A 21,462-nucleotide genomic window follows, 5' to 3' on the forward strand; every position below is an offset into this window, starting at 1 on the left:
ACATTCACCTACTGAAGGACATTTTGGTTGCTATCAGCTTTTGACAATTATGAATAAAGCTGCTATAAACATCCATGTGCAGGTTTTTGTGTGAATATATTTTTAACTCATTTGGGTATATATGAAGGAGGACTTAAGAGTATGTTTAGTTTTATAAGAAACTGCCACACTGTCTTCCAAAGTGGCTGCATCGTTTTGTATTCCCATCAGCTCTGAATAAGAGTTCCTATTTCTCCATATCCATGTCAGCATTTGGTGGTGTCAGTGTTTTGGATTTTGACTATTTTAGTAGATGTGTAGAGACACCTTACTGTTTTAATTTGTAGTAACATATAATGTTGAACATCTTTTCATGTGCTTATTTTCCATCTAGATATCTTCTTTAGTGAGGTGTCTATTCAGATCCTTTGTCCTTGTTTTAACTATGTTTTTCATCTTCTTGTTGAATTTATTTATTTTGGATAATGGCCCTTTATTACACATGTCTTTTGTAGAGCTGCAGTTTAAAATGTTAATGAAGTCTAGCTTATTAAGTCTTTCATGGATCATGTTTTTGGGGTTATATCTTAAAAAGTCAGTGCCATACCCAAGGTCATCTAATTTTTCTTCTATGTTATCCTCCAGGAGTTTTATATTTTTACATACTACATTTAGGTGTATAATCCATTTTGGGTTAATTTTTTGTGATGAGTGTATGGTCTTTGTCTAGAGTTATTTTTTTAATTGTGGATGTCTAGATCTCCTAGTATCATTTGTTGAAAAGACTATCTTTTCTCCAGTGTATTGGCTTTGTTCCTTTGTCAAAGATCAGTTGACTGTAGTTTTGTGGGTCTCTTTCTGGGCTCCCCATTTTCTTACGTGGACTTGTTCTTTTACCACTATGACACTGCCTTGATTACTGTAGCTCTCCCTCTTTTTTCTTAAGATTTTATTTATTCATGAGAGACACACAGGCAGAGACATAGGCAGAGGAAGAAGCAGGTTCCCTGTGGGGAGTCTGATGCTGACTTGATCCCAGACCCCAGGATTATGACCTGAGCCAAAGGCACTCAACCACTGAACCACCCAGGCATTCTGATTACTGTAGCTTTGTAGTAAGTTTTGAAGTTCAATAATGTCTGTTCCCTAGCTTTGTTCTTCTTCAAATATTGAGTTGGCTTTTTGGGTCTTTTGCCTTCCCATTTAAACTTCAGAATCAGTTTGCTAATATCAACAAAAATAACTTCCTGGGATTTGATTGGGATTGCTTTGACTCTATCAGCTCAATTTGGGAAAAACTGACATTTTGACAGTATTGATTCTTTCTATCCATGAACATGGAATATTTTTCCATCTATTTAGATCTTTTAAAATTCCTTTCATCAGATTTCTTGTAGTTTTCCTCATATAGTTCTTGTATATTTTTGTAGAATTACATCTAAGTATTTCTTTTTTTAAATTCACAGTTTGATAATTCTAGCACCCTGCCATATCTGGGTCTAGTTTGATGCATTTTCTGTCTCTTCAAATTGTATATTTTTTGCCTTTTAGCATGCCTTTTAAGTTTATGCTGAAAGGTAGATACGACACTCTTGGTAAAATGAGCTGTAGTAAATAGTAGGGTAATGGTAAGGTATGGAGGAGAAGTGCTCTGTAGTTCTATTAAGGAAGCTGGAAGTGAGCTCTCTGCATTCTTTCAAGGATTTAAAGTTACATTCAGTAGAAGAATAAAGGTGGAATGTGCTTATTCCATCTTTCCTGGAACTGGAACCTTACTGATACTTGTAAAACACTCATATGATTTGTTTCCTTGTATTAATTCTCTTACATAGAACAGAGGAAAATTGGGATTGAAGGCTTTCCCACAGAGTATATATTCATGGATTTCTCTCCAGGGTGAATTCTTATGTCTGTAAAGGCAAAAGGGATCATTGAGTATATAAGGCTTCTCTAATATATGTGTGCTCACATTTTTCCCATGGCATAAGTGACTTCTAAAAACTTTTTACAATCCATTGCATTCATAGACTTTCTTCCCAGGATGTACTTACATGTGTTCAGTAAGTTTAAAGTTTCTATAGAATGCTTTTCTGAATTCATCATAGTCATGATGTTTCTCTTCTGTGTCTATTCGCATAGGCCTTCTGAGCTTACCGTTCCTACTGAAGGCTTTTTCTCTGTCATTTGTGTTTGTAGAGTTTCTCCCCAGTGTGGATGCTCTGGTAAGAAGTAAAATGAGTGATCCTGCTGAAAACTCTCTCCTAGTCTTTCTGTTCATAGAGTTTCCGCCCAGTATGTATTCTCTTGTGCACCACTAGACTAGAGATGTTTCTGAAGAATTTTCCACACTGTTTACATTAATAAAGTTTGTCTCCAATGTGAAGTCTTATGTATATTTTGGAGATGACTATAGACCAGATGCTTTTCTACTCTGAAATTATTTGAAGAGTTTTCTCTTCATTTTAATTCTCCCATGTCTCTGAAGAAAATAATGATTACTGGAGGCTTTCTTAGAATTCTTACATTCATGATTTGTTTTTCCTTTATGATTTCTCCTGCACAATAAGATTAGTGCTCCTTCTGAAGGCTTTTCCACATAGACTACATTCAGAGAGTTTATCTCATTAAGATTCCCTTCTATTTGCATCTCATTTATGCAGTGTAGTGAAAAGCTGAAAGCATTCCTTCTGATGTCTGCTATCACTGCTTTTCTTCAACTGTGTCTGTGGATTCTAGTCAGTGCAGTAAAGCCTCTGTATGGAGAGATGTTCTTTCTGTACTAAGATCAGAACAGTAAGAAGAAAAAATTGACAAGAAACCTTAGGGCAGAGTACCCCAGGCAGATGGAAGGGCCAGACTGGGCCCCCACAGAAAACTGGGAGCCTGAGTCAGGTATGCCACCCAATGGTGATCCTAGTACACAGGTCTCAACCAGGCCAAAGGGCAGGAACAATAAATAAGGCAAAGAACATTTCTACTGTTACGATGCTTTCATTCTAGAGGAGTGAGACAAATAGCCAGATAATTTCAGGTCATGATAAGTGCTATCAAGAAAATAAAATAGGATTGTGTGATATAGAATGAGAAGTGGGAGAAAAAGTGAATGGTAACTTTAGGGTTAGTCCTGATAGACCTCTCTGAGGAGGGAATATTTAAGCTAGGATCTTTCAGACAAAGGAAAGCCAGCTTTGCAGAGGTACTGGGACTCAGCAATTTGGGCAAAAGAAACAGGCAGAGGCCTGAAGTTGAGAATAAATTTGGCCAGAGCAAGGAATTGGAAGGCCAGTTGACTGAAGCCTTGTGAACTGGGGGGAGAAGTGGAAAGTGATGGCATCAGAAAATTAAGTAGGTGGTGCCAGGTTTGGGGGTGGGGCTTATAACTCTGGTAAGGATTTTGAGTTCTAATTGTTTGCTAAATGACTACATGATTCTGTATTAGTTATTAGATTTCCTGTATCTCCTTTCTGATTAATACACGAACATGTGAGAATATTGAGACTCACAGTGATATAAATCTTGCCTTGAAAGGTCCTTAGGAGTAGTTTAGGCCAAATCCCTTTGTTGTAGAAAGTATATGAAAGCCCTTTGACAAATTATGCATTGTTATTATGTATATAATCTTTTATATGTCTATAAGTGTTGTAGGGGCTAGTTTATCACCTATGTTATTTTTTCTGTATACTTTTGAAAAATAGTCTTTAGTGAAATAAAGCATGCAATCAGAAAAGTTTATAACATAACTATATACAGTCAGTATATTATCACAAAGTACTATAGGGTTTTTTTTTAAGTCAGCTTATTGAAGTTTAATTTATATGTAATAAAATTTACTCCTCTTAAATTTACAATACTGTTAGGTTTTTTGGTAACTAAATGGAAATGAGACCGCCAAGGCAAGCGAGGGTCCAAGAACAGATTTTATTGCAGGCACCCTCGGGCGAGGTTCCACGACTCACAGAGGGGAAGAGTGAGTCGGGGAAGTCGCGCCAAGACAAGGTGGCAGGGGGTTTACATAACGTTGTAAGGCAGAACGGTTTCCTATTGGTCGGCTCATATGCAAAGGAAGGATTGCAATTCAGCCAGTCAAAGGTGACTTCCTCCTCTGGGGTTTGAAGGGCATTGGGTCCGGTTGGGTAAGTCCAAAGGAGAGGTCTAAGGGTCTGCGTCAAGCTGTCAGCAGGTCATTGGTCCATCGGCGTCCCAGGTGGAGGTGGTGACAGGAACCTCAGCCATTTGGGGTATCCGCCATCTTGAGGAGTTTCTCTTCCCGCCTGGCCCCAACAAATACCATGAATTTTTGCAAACATATGGTCATGTAACTATCACTAAAATCAAATATAGCTCATTTCCACCATCATGTAAAAGTTCTGTCATACCCTTTTGTAGCCAATCCCTTTCCTCTACCCCAATCCCTGTCAGCTATTGATCTGCTTCCTGTTACTGTAGTATTTTCAAAATATTCTATAAATGAAACCATACAGTATGTATCCTTTTGACTCTGACTTCTTTTAATGCTTTTGAGATTCATCTATTTTTTGGGTTTGTTTTTTCATTTTACATATGTATTTTATTGCTGAATAATGTTCATTTGTAGGTATATCCTATAATTTGTTTATCCATTCACTAGTTGATGGACATATGGGTAGTTTCCAGTTTTTGGAGATTATGAATAAGTCTGCTATTTGTGTGCTTGTGTGGTGATCGTGTGTGGGTAGGGTCAATGTGTCTTCTTTTCTTTTGGGTAGATTTCTAGGTATTGGATTCCTGGGTTGTATGGTAAGTTTATATTTAAGCTACCAGAATGTTTCCCAGCATTATATACCATTTTATCTTTTCACCACCAGTATATAAGTGTTCTAGTTCATTCTTCCCAGCACTTGATTTGTCAGCATTTTGTTTTTAATTTTAGCCATTCCACTAGGTGACATCTCTAATTTGCATTTCCCTAATGATTAGTGATGTTGAGTATCTTTTCATGTGTTTATTAGATATCCATATCTCTTACTTGATGAAATGTCTGTTCAAATCTTTTCCAACTTTTTAAATTGGAGTAGTTTCTGGTTGTGAGTTAAAAGAGTTCTACTTAGGGATGCCTGGATGGCTCAGCAGTTGAGCGTCTGACTTTGTCTCAGGCCGTGATCCTGGAGTGCAGGATCAAGTCCTGCATCAGGCTCCCTGCAAGGAGCCTGCTTCCTCCTCTGCCTATGTCTCTGCCTCTCTCTGTGTATTTCTCATGAATAAATAAAATCTTAAAAAAAAAAAAGTTTTACTTACGTTCTAAATACCAGTCCTTTATCATATATGTGTTTTGCAAATGTATTCTCTCTCAGTTGGTACTATTTTTATTCATTTTGTAACAGTGTCTTTTTGAAGAGTAGAAATTTTAAATATGTATAAATTCCAATTTACCAGTTCTTTTTATGTAAATCTTTCCTTGACACAAGTTCACCCAGATTTTCTCTTATCATTTCTTCTAGAAGTTTTATAGTTTCCGGTTTTACAATAAGGTCTATGATCCATTTCAACCTGATTTTTGTATATAGTAAAGGTTTAGGTCTAAGTTTGTTTTTTGCATATGGATAGCCAGTTTTTCCAAAGCTTTCTGTTAAAAGGAGTATCCTTTAAACATTGGATTGCCCATACACTTTTCTCAAAATTTAGTTGACTGGGGTGCCTGGGTGGCTCAGTCGGTTGTCTGGCTCTTGATTTTAGCTCAGGTTGTGATCTCAGGATATTAGATTAAGCTCTGTTTTGGGCTCTACACTGGGCATGGAGAGCCTGCTTGGGACTCTGTCTTTACCTCTCCCTCTCTTAAAAAAAAAAAATTGACTATATTTGCATGAGTCTTTTTCTGGACTCTGTAGTCTGTTCCATTGATTTTGTGTCCATTCTTTTGTCAGTACTACATCCTCTGGATTACTATAGTTTTACAGTTAATCTTGAAATTAGGTACTGTGAGACTTCAGAGTTTGCTTTTCCTTGTTCAAAATTGTTTTGTCTATCTTAGTTTTTAAAAATTTTTACACACAAAGTTTAAAATCAGGTGCATAGCTAGCTCAGTTGGTAGAGCATGTGACTCTTAATCTTGGGGTTGTGAGTTCAAGCCCCATGTTGGGTGTAGAGATTACTTAAAATCTTTAAAATAAATAAATAAATAATTCAAAAAAGTAAAATTGGCTTGTTGATTTTCACCAAAATACTGCCTGCTGGATTATCATTGGAGTTGCTTCAAACCTATAGATCACTTTGAGGAGAATGCCATCATAATGATGGATGGGAATCTTGAGATCCATGAACACATTATATCTCTCCATCTAAGTCTTTGATTTTTCATCAGTGTTTTACAGCTTTTATCATATAAATATTGTCTGTGTATTTATTTTGTCAGATTCATTCCTGATTAATTTCATTGTTTCTAATGATGCTATTTTGATGCTATGGTTTTTAAATTTTTTATTTTCCAAGTGCTTACTGCTAGAATGTACAAATACACTTGCTTTTTGTACTTTGACTCTTTAGCCTTTGAATTTGCCTAACACACTTATTTTATTCTAGCAGGTTTTGTGTGTGTGTGTGTGTGTGTGTGTGTGTGTGTGTAGATTCTTTAGAATTCTCTACTGAGGCGATCATGGTACTGACTACATGATCCTGTTCTAGTTATTGTATTTCTTTATGCTACTTTTCTGCCTAATGTATGGATCTGTTGTGAGAATATTGCCAAGTTGCAGAGTGATTATAAGCTTTGAGTTAAAAGGATGTTTGAAGTAACTTAGGCAAACACCCTTTGTTTCTAAAATATGTAAATAGGGGCTATTTTTTCACTATGCTTTTTATTTATTTATTTTTAATTTTTTTAAAAATTGTTTATGATAGTCACAGAGAGAGAGAGAGAGAGAGAGAGAGAGAGAGAGAGAGAGAGAGGCAGAGACATAGGCAGAGGGAGAAGCAGGCTCCATGCACCGGGAGCCCGATATGGGATTCGATCCTGGGTCTCCAGGATTGCGCCGAGCCAAAGGCAGGCGCCAAACCGCTGCGCCACCCAGAGATCCCTCACTATGCTTTTTAAAGATAAACATTTATAAAAGTATAATATGTAAACTGAAAAATTCACAAATCATGTGTATAGTTCAATGAAGTATCATGCTAGAGGTTTTGATTTGTAAGTTTTATTTGTGGTTATTCATGTAACTTGAAAAATTAGAAGGCTGTTCTGTAGTATAAATACTGCATTTGGCTAAAGAATTTATTATTAACTTGAACTTTAATATCTATTAATCATCTGTATTAAATATAAGACTTAATAGCGACTGAAATTTTTATTGAATTATAATTACTCCTAACACTTCTTTAGTGTCCACCTACTTGATATCCTTCTGCTTTCTTAGTTCAGCTTTTGAACATTTAATCACCAGGTATCCAACATAACTGAATTTTTTTAGCAGTTTATTTTATTCTGCCATATTTTAATCACATTATTTCAGTAACTTTTATTTGGTTGAATGAAGCAGGAAAAGTGGTAGGAAAAAAAAAAGTAGAGGATGAAGGTGAATAATTTGGAATACCAGTAAATATCATCCTACATGCTTGGTAAATTGGACTCACAATTTCACTTTATTCCTGTTACAAAATTAGATATCCATTCCTTTTGCTGTGCAACTTTTCAGTAGTTCCCACTGAAGGGGGCCAATTGGAATATCAGTGAACAGAGGTCTTAAATCTGCTCCTCTGGTTTGACTTGGCCACTTACACTCTTGTGATCTACCATAAGAGCAGCCCCACATACTCACTGCCTTTTTAGTGACTAGGCCCAATATTGAAGACTCATCAGAGTAGTTCTGAACCTGATAGCCCAGCTTAGATCAGCTGACCTATGGTGAATCTGCAGACTCATGAGAAAAGTAAATGTAAACTCCTGAGAGTTTTGAGGTTGCTAGTTACTCAAGAAAAACTGGCTCATATAGCCAAATTCTGTAAATGCTTACCAATACTTTTCTTTACTTGAAATATATATTTTTAGTTTTTTCTCTAGCTACAATGAGTTCAAGCACAATTTATAGGACAGAGAAGATGGAAGAAAATATTTTTAAGCAGAAAAGTAAACTAGGACATCCAGACTGGGCTAATTGCAGTATTATTCCTTAAGGAGTATTATTAGATTCTAAAATTATCAGCCAAGTTTTAATATTGGAACAAGTGAAGAAGGAAGCTTCACTAAATCAAATGCATTCTTCTAGATATATTGCTTTTAAAAAATCTAATGCTGATTTTTCTCAACAAAAGGATTCCTCAGGTAGGAAATTATATTAATGGCTCTTTGTTTGTAAACCTATAAAATACCGTAGTTCCATATAAATCAGTCTTGAGTCTATTCAAGAATGACCAAAGATTAGAAATTATGAAAGAGACTTGAAAAATATGTCTAGGAGATGCAATATCCATCTGATCATAGTTCCAGAGAAAGAAAAAAAGGACAGTTGACAGAAGAATTAGTCAACATAGTAAAAGAAAGGACCCAGAGACTAATGAGAAGAAAAAAGGAAAATCTTGGTAAAATTTCTAAGTTCCAAGGATAAGGAATAAATTCTGTATTTCTACCAAGAGAAGTTTAGGGAAAAATAATAGTGATTTAAACTCTGGTAATGGTAGGAGAAATGGAAAAAGCATAGCTGATTTGAAATCTATTTATATTGATAATCTGCAGAACTTCTAATGCATTAGTTGGGAAAGGGATGTGTCAGGAAGAAATTAACAATGATTTACTAGGCTTCCGGTTTTTTTTTTTTTTTAGGCTTCTGGTTTTAATAAATATGTGAGTAGATGGTAAATATCTGCATAAATTTTATTGAGTAAGATTCATCATTAAAAAATGTATAATTCAGTGGCTTTTAATACATTTATAATGTTGTACAACCATTACTGCATTCATCGCACCAAAAGTAAATCCTATACATTGTAAGCAGTCACTTTTCGTTCCTTCTTCTTGTAGTCCCTGGCAATTGTTAGTCTACTTTTTCTCTATATTTGCCTGTTCTGAACATTTCATATAGATGGAATCTTACATGTGACCTTTTGTGGCTATTTTTTTTTCTTTTCACTTAAACGTAGTGTTTTCAAGGTTTATCAATATGGTAGCATGAATCAGGCCTTGCTTTTTATTGCTAAACAATATTCGATCATATAAATATGCTACATTTTGTTTATCCATTCACCTGTTCATGACATTTTAGATATTGTGAATAATGCTGCTATGAGTATTCATGCTCAGAGTTTTGCTTGAAAACTTGTTTTCATTGCTCCTGGGTACACACAATAAGTGGGATGGCTGGTTATTCTGTGTTTAACTTTTTGAGGAACAGCACACTGTTTTACACAGCAGTTGTACCATCTTATATTCCCACCAGCAATGTATTAGGATTCTAACTTCTTTACATCCTCACACTTTTTTGTTGTCTGTTTTCTTTTTTAAAACAACTAACGTACTGGGTGTAAAGTGATAGCGCATAGTGACTTTGATTTACATTTCCATAATGATTAATGATGCTGAGTACCTTTTCATGTGCTTGTTGTTCATTTTTATATCTTCTTTGGAGAAATGTCTATTCATATCTTTTGCCTATTTTTAAATTGCATTGTCATTTTGTTCTTGAGTTGTAGGAGTTCTTTATATAGTCTGGATTCTAGACTCTTTTCAGATATGTGATTTGCACATATTTTCTGCCATTCTAGGTGTTGTCTTTTCACACGTTTTTTTTTTTTTTTTGAGAGAGAGAGAGAGAGCATGTGTACATGCATGCATGCACAAGCTGGGGGAAGGGGCAGAGGGAGAAGCAGACTCCCCTGCTGAGCAGGGAGCCTGTTGGTGTGGGGCTTGATTTCAGAACCCTGAGATCATGACCTGAGCTAAAGGCAGACCCTTAACTGAATGAGCCACCCAGGCCCCCATTCACACTCTTGATACAATGTCTTTTGATGCACAAACTTTTTACCTTCCAGTTTACTAATTATCTCTTCATATCTGTCTAATCTGTTTTTCTTTTTCTTTTTTTAAAAGATTTTATTTATTTATGAGAGACACACAGAGAAAGGCAGAGACATAGGCAGAGAGAGAAGCAGGCTCCCCTCGAGGAACCTGATGTGGGCGTCAATCTCAGGACCCCGGGAAAACACACTGAGCCAAAGGCAGACACTCAATCACTGAGCCACACAGGTGCCCCGATTTCTGTCTAATCTGCTTTTCAATTAATCTGTTGAGTTTTTATTTCCATAGTTTTAATTCTTTGCTAGAATTCTAAACTTTTATTTTCTCCAAGTACTAAGCATACTATTCCCCTGCTTTTTTTAATATGCAACATGAACAGACTTTTTTTTTTTAAGATTTATTTATTTATTTGAAAGGGAGAGTGAGAGAGATCAAATGAGTGGTGGGAGGGCAGAGCCTTCATGTAGACTCCCCATTGAGCATGGAGCCCCGCATTGGGGCTCTGTCTCATGAGCCGTGAGATCATGAAATGAGCTGAAACTAAGAGTTGGCCACTCAACCAACAGAGCCACCCAGGTGCCCCTACACAGACTTAATACAGCATTTAGTCAGTATTTCTCAGGAGAAACTCTCAGCACTTTGGCCCAATAATTCTATATGTATCATCTATAGAAATACTATAGAAAGAGCTGCATAAATTGCCATTAATAAGATACTAGTTATGTTATAATGCATGATATACCACAGTAGTTTTTAAAATGAGTTGAAATTGCATATGATGAAATTACAACTGTAATACAATTGGGAACCTGAAGTGAGACACTGCTTTAATTTTACTCCTCAGTGTAGACCACATTATCATCATTTCAGGGAAGACCATATGCTTGCTTTTTAAAATTTTCTGCTCTTTTCCCCCAGGTTTGTTGAAGTATGATTAACAAAAACAAATTGTATGTATTTAAGGTATATAACATGTCATTTTGATAAATGTATATATTGTGAACTGATTACCACCATCACACTAATTATCCATCTATTCACACAATTACCCATTTTGTACGTGTGTGAGAGAACACTTGAGATCTACTCACTTAGGAAATTTCAAGTATATAGTGTATTATTATTGTTAGCTGTAGTCATCATGCTGTACATTAGATCTCTAGAACTTATTTATCTAATTACTGAAGAGCATCTCTTTTTTTCCCTCTCCCCCTAGCCCAGGTAACCATCACCTCTCTTTACAATGAATTTGACTTTGTTTTTTAGGTTCTACATATAACTGAGATTATACAATATTTGTCTTTCTGTGTCTGGCTTAGTTGACTTAGCATAATGTTTTCCAGATTCATCCATGTTGTTATAAGTAGCAGGATTTCCTTCTCTTTTATGGCCAAATAACATTTATTTGTGTGTATGTGTTTGTGTGTAAAATCACATATTCTTCTCTACCTGTTGACAGACACTGAGGTTGTTTCCAAATCATGGCTACTGTGAATAATGCATCAGTGAGCATGGGAGTGCAAATATCTTTTTGGGATGATAGTTTTATTTCCTTTTGATATGTACTCTGAAGTAGGATTGCTTATCATATGGTAGTTCTATTTTTAATTTTTTGAGGATTCTCTATGCTCTTTCACATAATGGCGTGTACAGGTTTACGTTGCTACTAACAGTGTACAAGGGATCCCTTTTCTCCACGTCATTGCCCACACTTGTTATCTTTTGACTTTTTGATAATAGCTGTCCTCTCAAAGGTGTTAGGTTGATATCTCATAGTGGTTTTGATTTGCAGTTCCCTGATGGTTAGTGATGTTGAACACCTTTTTATGTTCCTGTTGGCTATTTATATCTCTTCCTTAGAAAATACTCATTCAGGGTTTTTGCCTTTTTTATAATTAGATTATTGTTGGGGGGGGTTGCTACTGAGGATGAGTTCCTTATATTAATCCCTAAGGATGTATGGTTTGCAAATATTTTCTCCGATTCCAGAGGTTGCTTTTTCATTTTGCTGGTAGTTTACTTTGCTGTACAGAACCTTTTGGTTTGTTGTAGTCTCACCTGCTTATTTTTTTTTTTAATATTTTATTTATTCATGAGAGACACAGAGAGGAGAGAGAGAGAGAGAGAGGCAGAGACACAGGCAGAGGGAGAAGCAGGCTCCATGCTGGGAGCCCGACATGGGACTCAATCCCTGGTCTCCAGGATCACACCCTGGGCTGAAGGTGGCGCTAAACCGCTGAGCCACCCGGGCTGCCCCTCACCTGCTTATTTTTGCTTTTGTTATCCCTGCTTTTGGTATCAAATTAAAAAAATCATTGCCAAGTCTGGTTTCAGGGAGTTTTTCTCCTGTGTTTTCATCTAGGAGTTTTATGGTATCAGGTCTTATGTTTTAAGTCTTTAACCCATTTTTCAGTTGATTTTTGTGGATAATGTAAGGTAGAGATCCAATTTCATTCTTTTGCATGTGACTATTCAGTTTTCCTGGCACTATTTATTGAAGAGACTGTCATTTCCCTATTATGTATCCTTGGTGTCCTTGTCAAAGACTAGTTGACTATATATGTGTGGGTTTATTTCTAAGCTTTCTATTCTGTTCTCTTGTTCTGTGTGTCTGTTTTTATGCTACCATCAAACTCTTTTGATTACTATAGCTTTGTAATATACTTTGAAATTAGGAAGTTTGATGCCTTCCTTTTTTTTTTTTTCCTCAGAATTGCTATGGTGTATTAGGGTCTTTTTTTTTGTATTAGGGTCTTTTGTGATTTCATATACATTTTAGAATTGCTTTTTTCTACTTCTATAAAAAATGCTCTTGGAATCTTGATGGGGTTCCATTGAACGTATAGATGACTTTGGGTTGTATGGACATTTTAACAATATTAATTCTTCTAGTCCATGAACTTGAGATATCTTTCCACTTATTCTTCAGTTTCTTTTTCTTAGTTTTCAGTCTTACAGTTTTCACTGTGCCGATCTTTCACGTGCTTGGTTAAATTTATTTCAAATTATTTTAATCTTTCTGATGTTAAGTATACTATTCTAAATTCTATGCCATGAGGCATAGATTGCTCTGTAATCTCTATCCCTTGTGAGACTATTTCTTTTAAGTGGTCTCTCTGATTTACTTTATTCATATCATTTTACCTCTTTGTTTTTGTTAATTAAGGGCTAGATATTGTGTATGAAAAATTGTGAAAGTAATTTGAGACTATGATGATATTGTGTCCCTTTAAGAAGATTTGTGTTAGTTTTTGGCTGGCATTAGCAATCCAGGATTGCCTTAATTTAATTTTGTGGTAGACATTTGGAACTGAGCTTTATTCCTGTAAAAGACCAGACTAGCTTTGGTTCATACTCCTAGAGTATAGCCCTTCGGGCTTCTAAACAAAAGTGTTGGGAGTTTTACCAGCTTCCCTTCTGCATCTTGTTTTTTTCTGCATTTCATTATTTATCCTTGCAGTTCTTTAAAACTGTCAATACCTTCTTAGCCTCTCATGCCACTAAGTAAAAAGTAACCCCAAATGCTAGGCTTCAGCCTTTTCTTTTAACTTTATTTTTTTAATTCTTCTTCTTTTTTTAAGATTTTATGTATTCATGAGAGACAGAGACAGAGAGAGAGAGAGAGAGGCAGAGACACAGGCAGAGGGAGAAGCAGGCTCCATGCAGGGAGCCCAACATGGGTCTCCAGGATCACGTTCTGGGCTGCAGATGGCGCCAAACCGCTGAGCCACCCAGGCTGCCCTTTTTTAACTTTATAATCCTTCATCATGCTATTAACTTTTTAGTGCCTTCAGAAAGATTTTAAAACATATACATTGTTCTAGTTTTTCTTAGGGAAAAGTTGGTTTGAAGTGTGTAACCTGCCATTATTGGAAGTAGAAGTCAGCAGTGTATAAGTAGAAATGAACAGCATATAACTTAATCTTTTTAAGGTCTTAAAGCAGATTTAAAAATCACCATATAATAATGTCAGTGTTACCTACTTGTATTTTCACATACTTTCTTGAGAAGGGGTAAGAAATAGAGTTACATTGATACTACTAGCAATTGCACATATTAGATTATCAAGCAAGTGAATATCTTCTTTCATGTTTCTTATCAAGGAAAAAACTGAAAACCAGTGCTCTAATTGTAACACTTACTGCATTGTACCATAATTTTTTTAAAAATATTTTATTTATTTATTTGACAGAGCCCAGGCGCGCACGTGCACATGAGCGGGGGGAGGGGTAGAGGGAGAAGCAGGCTCCCTGCTGAGCAGGGTGCCTGATGATGTAGGGCTCTATCCCAGGACCCCTGATAACATGAGTCGAGCTGAGGACAGACACTTAACTGAGTGAGCTACCCAGGCACCCCCATAATTTTTTCTTTATTGGACTGTCGTTCATGAGGCAGTCGGCCCCTGACCAGGAAGAACCTTGTTTTACCCAGATTTAATTTCCTAGTGCTAAACCTGGTATTGAGTGTCCAATAAGTACAGAAATGAATGTAGGTGTTGAAAAATACCTTATTTGACTTTTTACAGTGAAATTTAACATGGATATATGCTGTTCTGAACCATGTTAAAAGGTAAATTTTAACAGAGTAGGAAGAATCTTTTCTGACCAGCTTTTTTGTTCTGTCCCTTTCTATTTTAACAGGTGGCATCTCCACAGAAAGCGACTGTGCTTTTGAGCCAGACTACGCCGTTCCACCACTTCCCGTGAGTGAAGGTATGCAGCACATTCGGATTATGGAGGGCATGTCTCGCTCTCTTCCATCCTCCCCCTTACTCACACATCAGTCTATCAGTGTTCGGCTCCAACCTGTGAAGAAGTTAACTGGTAAGGACTTTACCTAAATTTAGTATGTTTAACAGGAAACCTAACATGCCACTTTAGGTCATATCAGATATGTTTATATGCATCTTTAGGTTTTTCTGCTTTGGCCTTCCTAATGTCACAGACTCTTGGAAAGTGGAACTCCTACTGATTTTAATTCAGGGAATTAAAATAGTACTCCGTTTGACAGATTGATGTATTTATTTCCTAAGTGATCCATCTGTTGTGGACATATTTTTCTAGGCTTTCAGGAAACTTCTAGTTTTGCCAGAATACACTGTTGTTCTGATTTCATTTATCAGCTTGTTCATGTCAGATTAACAGATGAAGATATTGTAATTTTAAGGGAATAAGAGCTTCAGAGTTCATCAGTCATGTATTCTTTTTAATCCTAATCTATTTCATATCTATTTCTAAAAGTTGATTTAGATACTTTCCTCTCCCATTGTACATTCCTCCAACTTCTTAGGATACTTAATATAATTCATAAGTTTGTGGATTGCATTGACTTTAGTATGATCTCACGATATATGTTACCCATTCAGATCAAGTGATTAGGTGTGAAACTGTGTCTTAATTATTAAATGAACTTTTGTCCTTTAAAGCTTTTTCAGAGAAGAAATTTTAATGTGTTGAATGATACTTACATGTGAAAATATATAAGCCTGGGTCGCTTTCTTAAGTTTCTTTTAACATTATCAGTATATATCTGGTGTCATTAAGTTGACTGAATATTGGTGGATTATGAGTGATTAGAGGTGAGAAACTAAGTCATTCTCAAAGGATACATTAACTGCTTCCTATATGTCTAGCACTGAGCTGAACAGGGGGGAGGATTGATTATTGTATGACAATTCAAAAGAAAACAGGAGAGAAGGGAAAATGGAATTTTTAGACTTTTGTATCAATTTTGAATGAAAATTTTACAATGTTCATAATTCTCATGAAAATAATAGTATTTCTTTATTCTTTAGTTTTACAAGGCATAAGTCATTCCTCTTATATTTATTGTTTTTAGGCTTCTTCAAATAATGAGTCAAAGTCTACTTTGATTCTTGGGTCATTTGATAAAAATCAGTAAAATAGCCTAGTAACATTTTACTGAAATATTTATTCCCTCTGATATCTAAAAATAGGATAAATTTTATGTGGTTGGACTTTAATAAAATTTCTTTGCATAGAAATATCTCCCTTTTCTTACAGCTTAAGATATTATTGATTAGTGAAAATACAAATAACCAAATATGAGATGGCTATCAAGTGATGTGTTTCATTTAGCACACTTCGGAAGAGGTAGGAAGAAAAATTCAATTTCCTTGCAGAAATAAACTGGATCACCGAAGTTTTGAAGATAACACTTTTTTTATCCCATTGGCCTATCCCAGTTTAAGCTTCAACTTAAATAGGGAACTTTATTAAAAGATAAGTACATTTAATAACAAAGTCAATTACATGCCTGATATCACAGAGGTGAGACAGGGAAGTGGTAGTAAGAGGCATACTTGGTTAATTACATGTGTGAACTATTCAGTTTTAATTTTTTAATATTTGAAGTATTTGCATGCTGTCAAATAGTTTTATTTGTCAAAGGATTGTCAAAGGCCTAAGAATTTGAAGATTGAGGATACACTGTAAAATTTCTGAATGAGAGAAATCTGTCTCCTGAAAAAAGGATGCCATGAACATTTTCCTGTGGGCATTTTTCTGCCGAGTGAAGCAGATGATAGGAATTTTTTGGTTTAACCTAGAATGAAATTACTTTGAAATTTAAATTTAACCTTACTTAGTAGATTTATGAGTTATCTTTCCATTTTCAATTATATTTTGTTATGAACTAAAAAGAAAGTTGAATAGAGAAAGATTTGCTGACCATAAGTAAATGTCCTCCAGAGAATGTTTTTTTAGCAAAATGCATTAATTTAATCCAGCCATTAGTACTGCACTTACTGATTTACCCATTTCCATGCATTTAAACTTCCAGTTACCTTATATACCTTGTATTCATATTACCCACCAAACTGAGTAAATAGGGCCAGATTAGTCATCTTATTCTATTTTATTTCTGACTTTCTAACATTTATACCCTGTCTTTTCTATAGTCAAAGTAGTTATTATTTTTCTGTGCTTTTCACTTAATCGTTCAGCAAATATTTGTTTAGGACCCGTAATATGCCAAACACTGCTCTAGACGTACTTAACAGGGTGTTGAAAAATTTTAGATAGTGACAAGTAATATGAGGGTAATAAAATAGTAAATGGGAAGGAGAGAGAGTGGAGTGGAGGTAGGATTTCTTTTTGTTGAGTCATCAGGGAGAGTAAGAACAGGAGGTATTTGAACAGAGGTGTGAATAACAAAAAGAAGCCAGTCGTGGGAAGATCTGGGATCAGAGCCTTCTGAGCAGAGGGAACAGCCAGAACAAAAGTTCTAAAGCAGAAAGTGGCATTGGCATGTTCAAGGAATGGAAAGAAGGCAGGTTGGTTTCAGCAGAACAAGTCATAGGGAAGAGCAGTAGAAAATAGTTGAGGCAGACAGAAACCAGAATTTTTAGGTCATGGTAATGAACCTAACTCTGTAGGATTTTAAGCAGAGCCGGATTGGGAAGTAATATGATTTGATTTACCTTTTAATTAGATCTTGTTGGCAAACATGTAAAGAATGGCATATGAGGGACTGGAGTATGTTATGTTTGTTGACCTTGTATCTGTGTTCTTCATCTTTAAATCTTTTAAACTTCTAATAAGTTAATAGAGTGGTAAGAAAAAAATCTTTTTTTTTTTTAAATCTTTTCGAGATATAGTGAAGGGATAACTATCTTTTTCCTATCATCATTATAGAACCTTCGTATCCCTAACATACTTTTCCTAGTCCTTCACACAGGTATAGATAATGACTCATTTGGTGTATCAATTAAGACTTTTTTTTTCAATTAAGACTTTTTTATTTCAAGTTACAGAAGATAGATTACAAATGATTTAAGCAATAAAGGGAAACTGGAAAACCTAAGGTTGGGCAAGCCTCATTGTTCTTTGACTTATTTGGATGTTGCTGTGCACTGGGGAGGTGTGGAGGAGAGTACGCAGAGACACTATTGGCTCCTGTTACAGTGGTGATCATATCGCCCCAGTTCTCTAGATTCTTGTTTAGTGCTTTCCAAGATGTTCTTGTTCGTAATATCCTAAAGCCCCTTAAGCATCCTTCTTAAAGTATAGATAATTGAGAGTGCCAATAGTTCATTCAACCTTATTGAGTTTATACTGTTTGCCTATTATATACACTATAAAGTTAGTAAAAGATAGATCATGAGTATTTGCAATTTTGGTAGAGTTATTAAATCATTGCAGCCTTTTTGGAGGGCAGTTTGATAGTATGTATCAAAATTGTAATACACAGGGGTGCGTAGGTGGCTCAGTTGGTTAAGCCTCTCTTAATTTTAGCTCAGGTTGGGTGCACACACACACACTCTCTCTCTCAAATAAAATCTTTTTTAAAAATTGTAGCACACATACTCCTTGACAGAAATTTTATTGCACAGTTTATTTTAAAAATTAATTTGAACAAGTTTGAAACATGTATGTATGTGTATATGTATATATATGTATACTAAAAAACTAAAATCTATCACTAATAGTAATCCATTTGTATGACACACAAACATACACAGATGCATATATATGATGGTGATGTGAAGATAGAATAACTCTAACTCAATAGCTTGGGAGAAGGATGACATAAATTTTGTTGTGTACTTTTTTATGATGTTTATATTTTTTTACCACACATAAAATCTAAAATCTCACGAGGCAGTAGAACAAAATGGGCCTGGACTGCTATTTCTTAACTGTGTAAACTTAGGCAAATTTGTTGGAAGTCTTCTAAAATAAGGTTAATAGGACTATTACAAGCATTGGATGATTGGCACATATAAAGCTCATAAGACAGTGTCTGACAAAGAATAAGTAGTCAATAAATGTTAGCCACATTTATTATAATTCTAAAAGAAATTTGAATGACTTTCTATCAGCTATGTTAAATATGAGTTCTGAGCTTTTGGAAGGTGATCTTCAAGAAATTTGTTTAATTACTGTAGGTAAGCCCTTTTTCTTTTCAGAAGAGTAACCCCCAAGTACTGATATTCAATGGATTATTATCTAGTTTGGGAAATTTTTTTTGACCTGATTTAAAAAGTATTTGCTACATAGATTGGAATGACTATGTGGTAGTACAATTTAGATGGTAAATAAGTCATAATATCTCATCTGATCATACTGCAGCCTAGTTACTTTAAATGCTAACTGTGGCCAAAATATTATTTTCATCATGGATAAAAAGGGAGATTTTCCCTTTCTTCCCTGCTAAAAGGGAATCATTGACTTGTTTATGAGACATACTGGGGAAAAGATTTAAAGCTATTTTGACATTAAAAACAGCCTTATGGGGCAGCCCGGGTGACTCGGCGGTTTGGCGCTGCCTCCGGCCCAGGGCCTGATCCTGGAGACCCGGGATTGAGTCCCGCATCGGGCTCCCTGCATGGAGCCTGCTTCTCCCTCTGCCTGTGTCTCTGCCTCTCTTTCTCTCTGGGTCTCTCATGAATAAATAAAAAAAATCTTAAAAAAAAAACAGCCTTATGTAATATTAGCCTACATATTCTGATATATTTTAGTGTACTTATGATACATTTTTCACATGATAATTTACTTGCAGTTTTTGGAAGCACTCGAATTCAAGATATACTTTAGTGAATTTTATCGTTAGAAAAAAATTCAAGGTTCCTGTGAAGATTGAATAAGATTTCTTAAGCTTACAATATAATACATTGAATAAATGTTACTTTTCTTCTCATTTATTGTCTTGGATTAAATAGAAACACAGTCTTGATAAAATTATTGAAAAGCCAATTTAAAAATATAAGACCACAGAGATTATGTTAGTCTTTGTAGCTAATTTATTGCAGTGTACTCATGATTCTGTAGCATGAGTAAATACTGCAATTTTAGGAAAAATATTGGAATTCAAGATCTATTAGTGAATTTTATTAGATTAAAAAATATAGTAGATATATATGATAGTCTAAGCTCCATCATTGCTAATGTTAAATATTTGTATTTTAATTTCCATATGGATATAGTATCTTACCAAATATATTACTGTGTGGTCCCTAGACCACTCACATTAGAAATACTAGAAGTTCTTTCAAAAATGCATATCCCTAAGTATCCAGGTTTACCTAATCAACTTCACGTAGGAGATTCTGTCTCATTAAGTCTGGAGCCCCAGAATCTGTTTTTTTTTTTTAAGGTTAAATGAGAAAATGTATATTAAGACTTTTAAGCTCTTTGGAATGATAGTACTAATTAAACTAGGTCTGGACCTCATTACTGTTTCTAATTCAAATTCTCTAGTTTTATCGGTTAAAGATTATGCTGTTTAAAATTCCAAGGTTGGGATCCCTGGGTGGCGCAGCGGTTTAGCGCCTGCCTTTGGCCCAGGGCGCGATCCTGGAGACCCGGGATCGAATCCCACATCGGGCTCCCAGTGCATGGAGCCTGCTTCTCTCTCTCTCTCTCTCTCTCTCTCTCTCTCTCTCTCTCTCTCTCTGACTATCATAAATAAATAAAAAAAAATAAATAAAATTCCAAGGTTTACTCAGTGGCAGGAGTAGAGAAAAGAGGACCCTTACTTCTGTTACTGTCCCCATAGTCTTCCAGACCAAAAGTAGAGAATGTTAAGGGGTTGTTACTTAATTCAATTTAGATAATTTCAGTTTTCCTTAGTCAGTATTGTAAAAATCAGAGCTGCCCAGTAGTTAATATTCAGAAACTATTGCAATGGAGAAAAGAGACCTTAGTGCAGACCTGGGCTTAATGCTAAATATAGTAAAGAAAGCTAAAGACTTATAAGCCAAGGATCAAGGTGAGGTGGGCAGCAAGGTGGATGGAAAATTCCTAAGAGGAAGACATCAAGGATAGGGGGATTTTTGCTAAAACCAGTTTAACAGGACTCTTGCTAGATAGGCCAGGGTGATCAGAGGTGGATGGAAGGATTCTTACTAAATGGACTTACCGGGATCCTTGCTGATGCTGATCTAGTCAGTAGAAAGGAGCTCAGAAGAGCCTTGATAAAGTAAAGTTTAGTCAAGGAGAGAGTCCTTGTCAGTATGCATATTTTGAACAACTAAAAGTCAACATGTATTATCAAATAAAGAATCCTTTGTGATATTTACACATGCTAGATTTGCAATATAATTAAGTCTCTTTTTAGATTTTGTAAGAACATAACCTAAGAATTTGTATGTAAGAAAATAATTTTATTCTACTAATTATTTTCATAATTGAATGGAAGTCACTCATATAGAGTGGAACTATTATTTATAGTATTGTATTTATAGTAAGATTATTTATAGCAGCTGTAGTATTGTTGTATATATTTTATTGAAATATAGTAGTCCTGTCTTCCTACCCTTTTTTCAACCACTAGTATGGAAAGTTTGCAAATACCACAGTGTTCCTTAATGGAGAAGGGGCCAAAATAACAAATTATTTACATTTTTCTTGTGAAATGGTGTTGTTTCTATCAGGTTAGATGATTTATTTATGGAGACTTTCTCACGCACAAAACTTACACCTTATTATAGAAAAAGCAAATGAGGAGTGCCTAGAGGGCTTAGTGGATTAAGCATTTGACTC

General features: G+C 35.4%; 1 protein-coding gene across 5 annotated transcripts in view; it reads left to right on the plus strand.

Moving 5' to 3' along the window:
• Positions 1-21,462, plus strand: part of TANC2 (tetratricopeptide repeat, ankyrin repeat and coiled-coil containing 2) — a 366,267-nt gene that overhangs the window by 124,422 nt on the left and 220,383 nt on the right. For 4 of the 5 annotated variants that reach the window (XM_055321616.1, XM_055321584.1, XM_055321595.1 and 1 more), the window contains exon 4: positions 14,599-14,781. In XM_055321616.1, the coding sequence (XP_055177591.1) occupies positions 14,599-14,781 (183 nt within the window). The remainder of the gene's footprint in view (positions 1-14,598; positions 14,782-21,462) is intronic. The other variant, XM_055321605.1, reaches the window with a different exon arrangement.

Source organism: Nyctereutes procyonoides, unplaced genomic scaffold, assembly GCF_905146905.1.
Source record: "Nyctereutes procyonoides isolate TBG_1078 unplaced genomic scaffold, NYPRO_anot_genome, whole genome shotgun sequence".
Taxonomy (NCBI): Eukaryota; Metazoa; Chordata; class Mammalia; order Carnivora; family Canidae; genus Nyctereutes; species Nyctereutes procyonoides.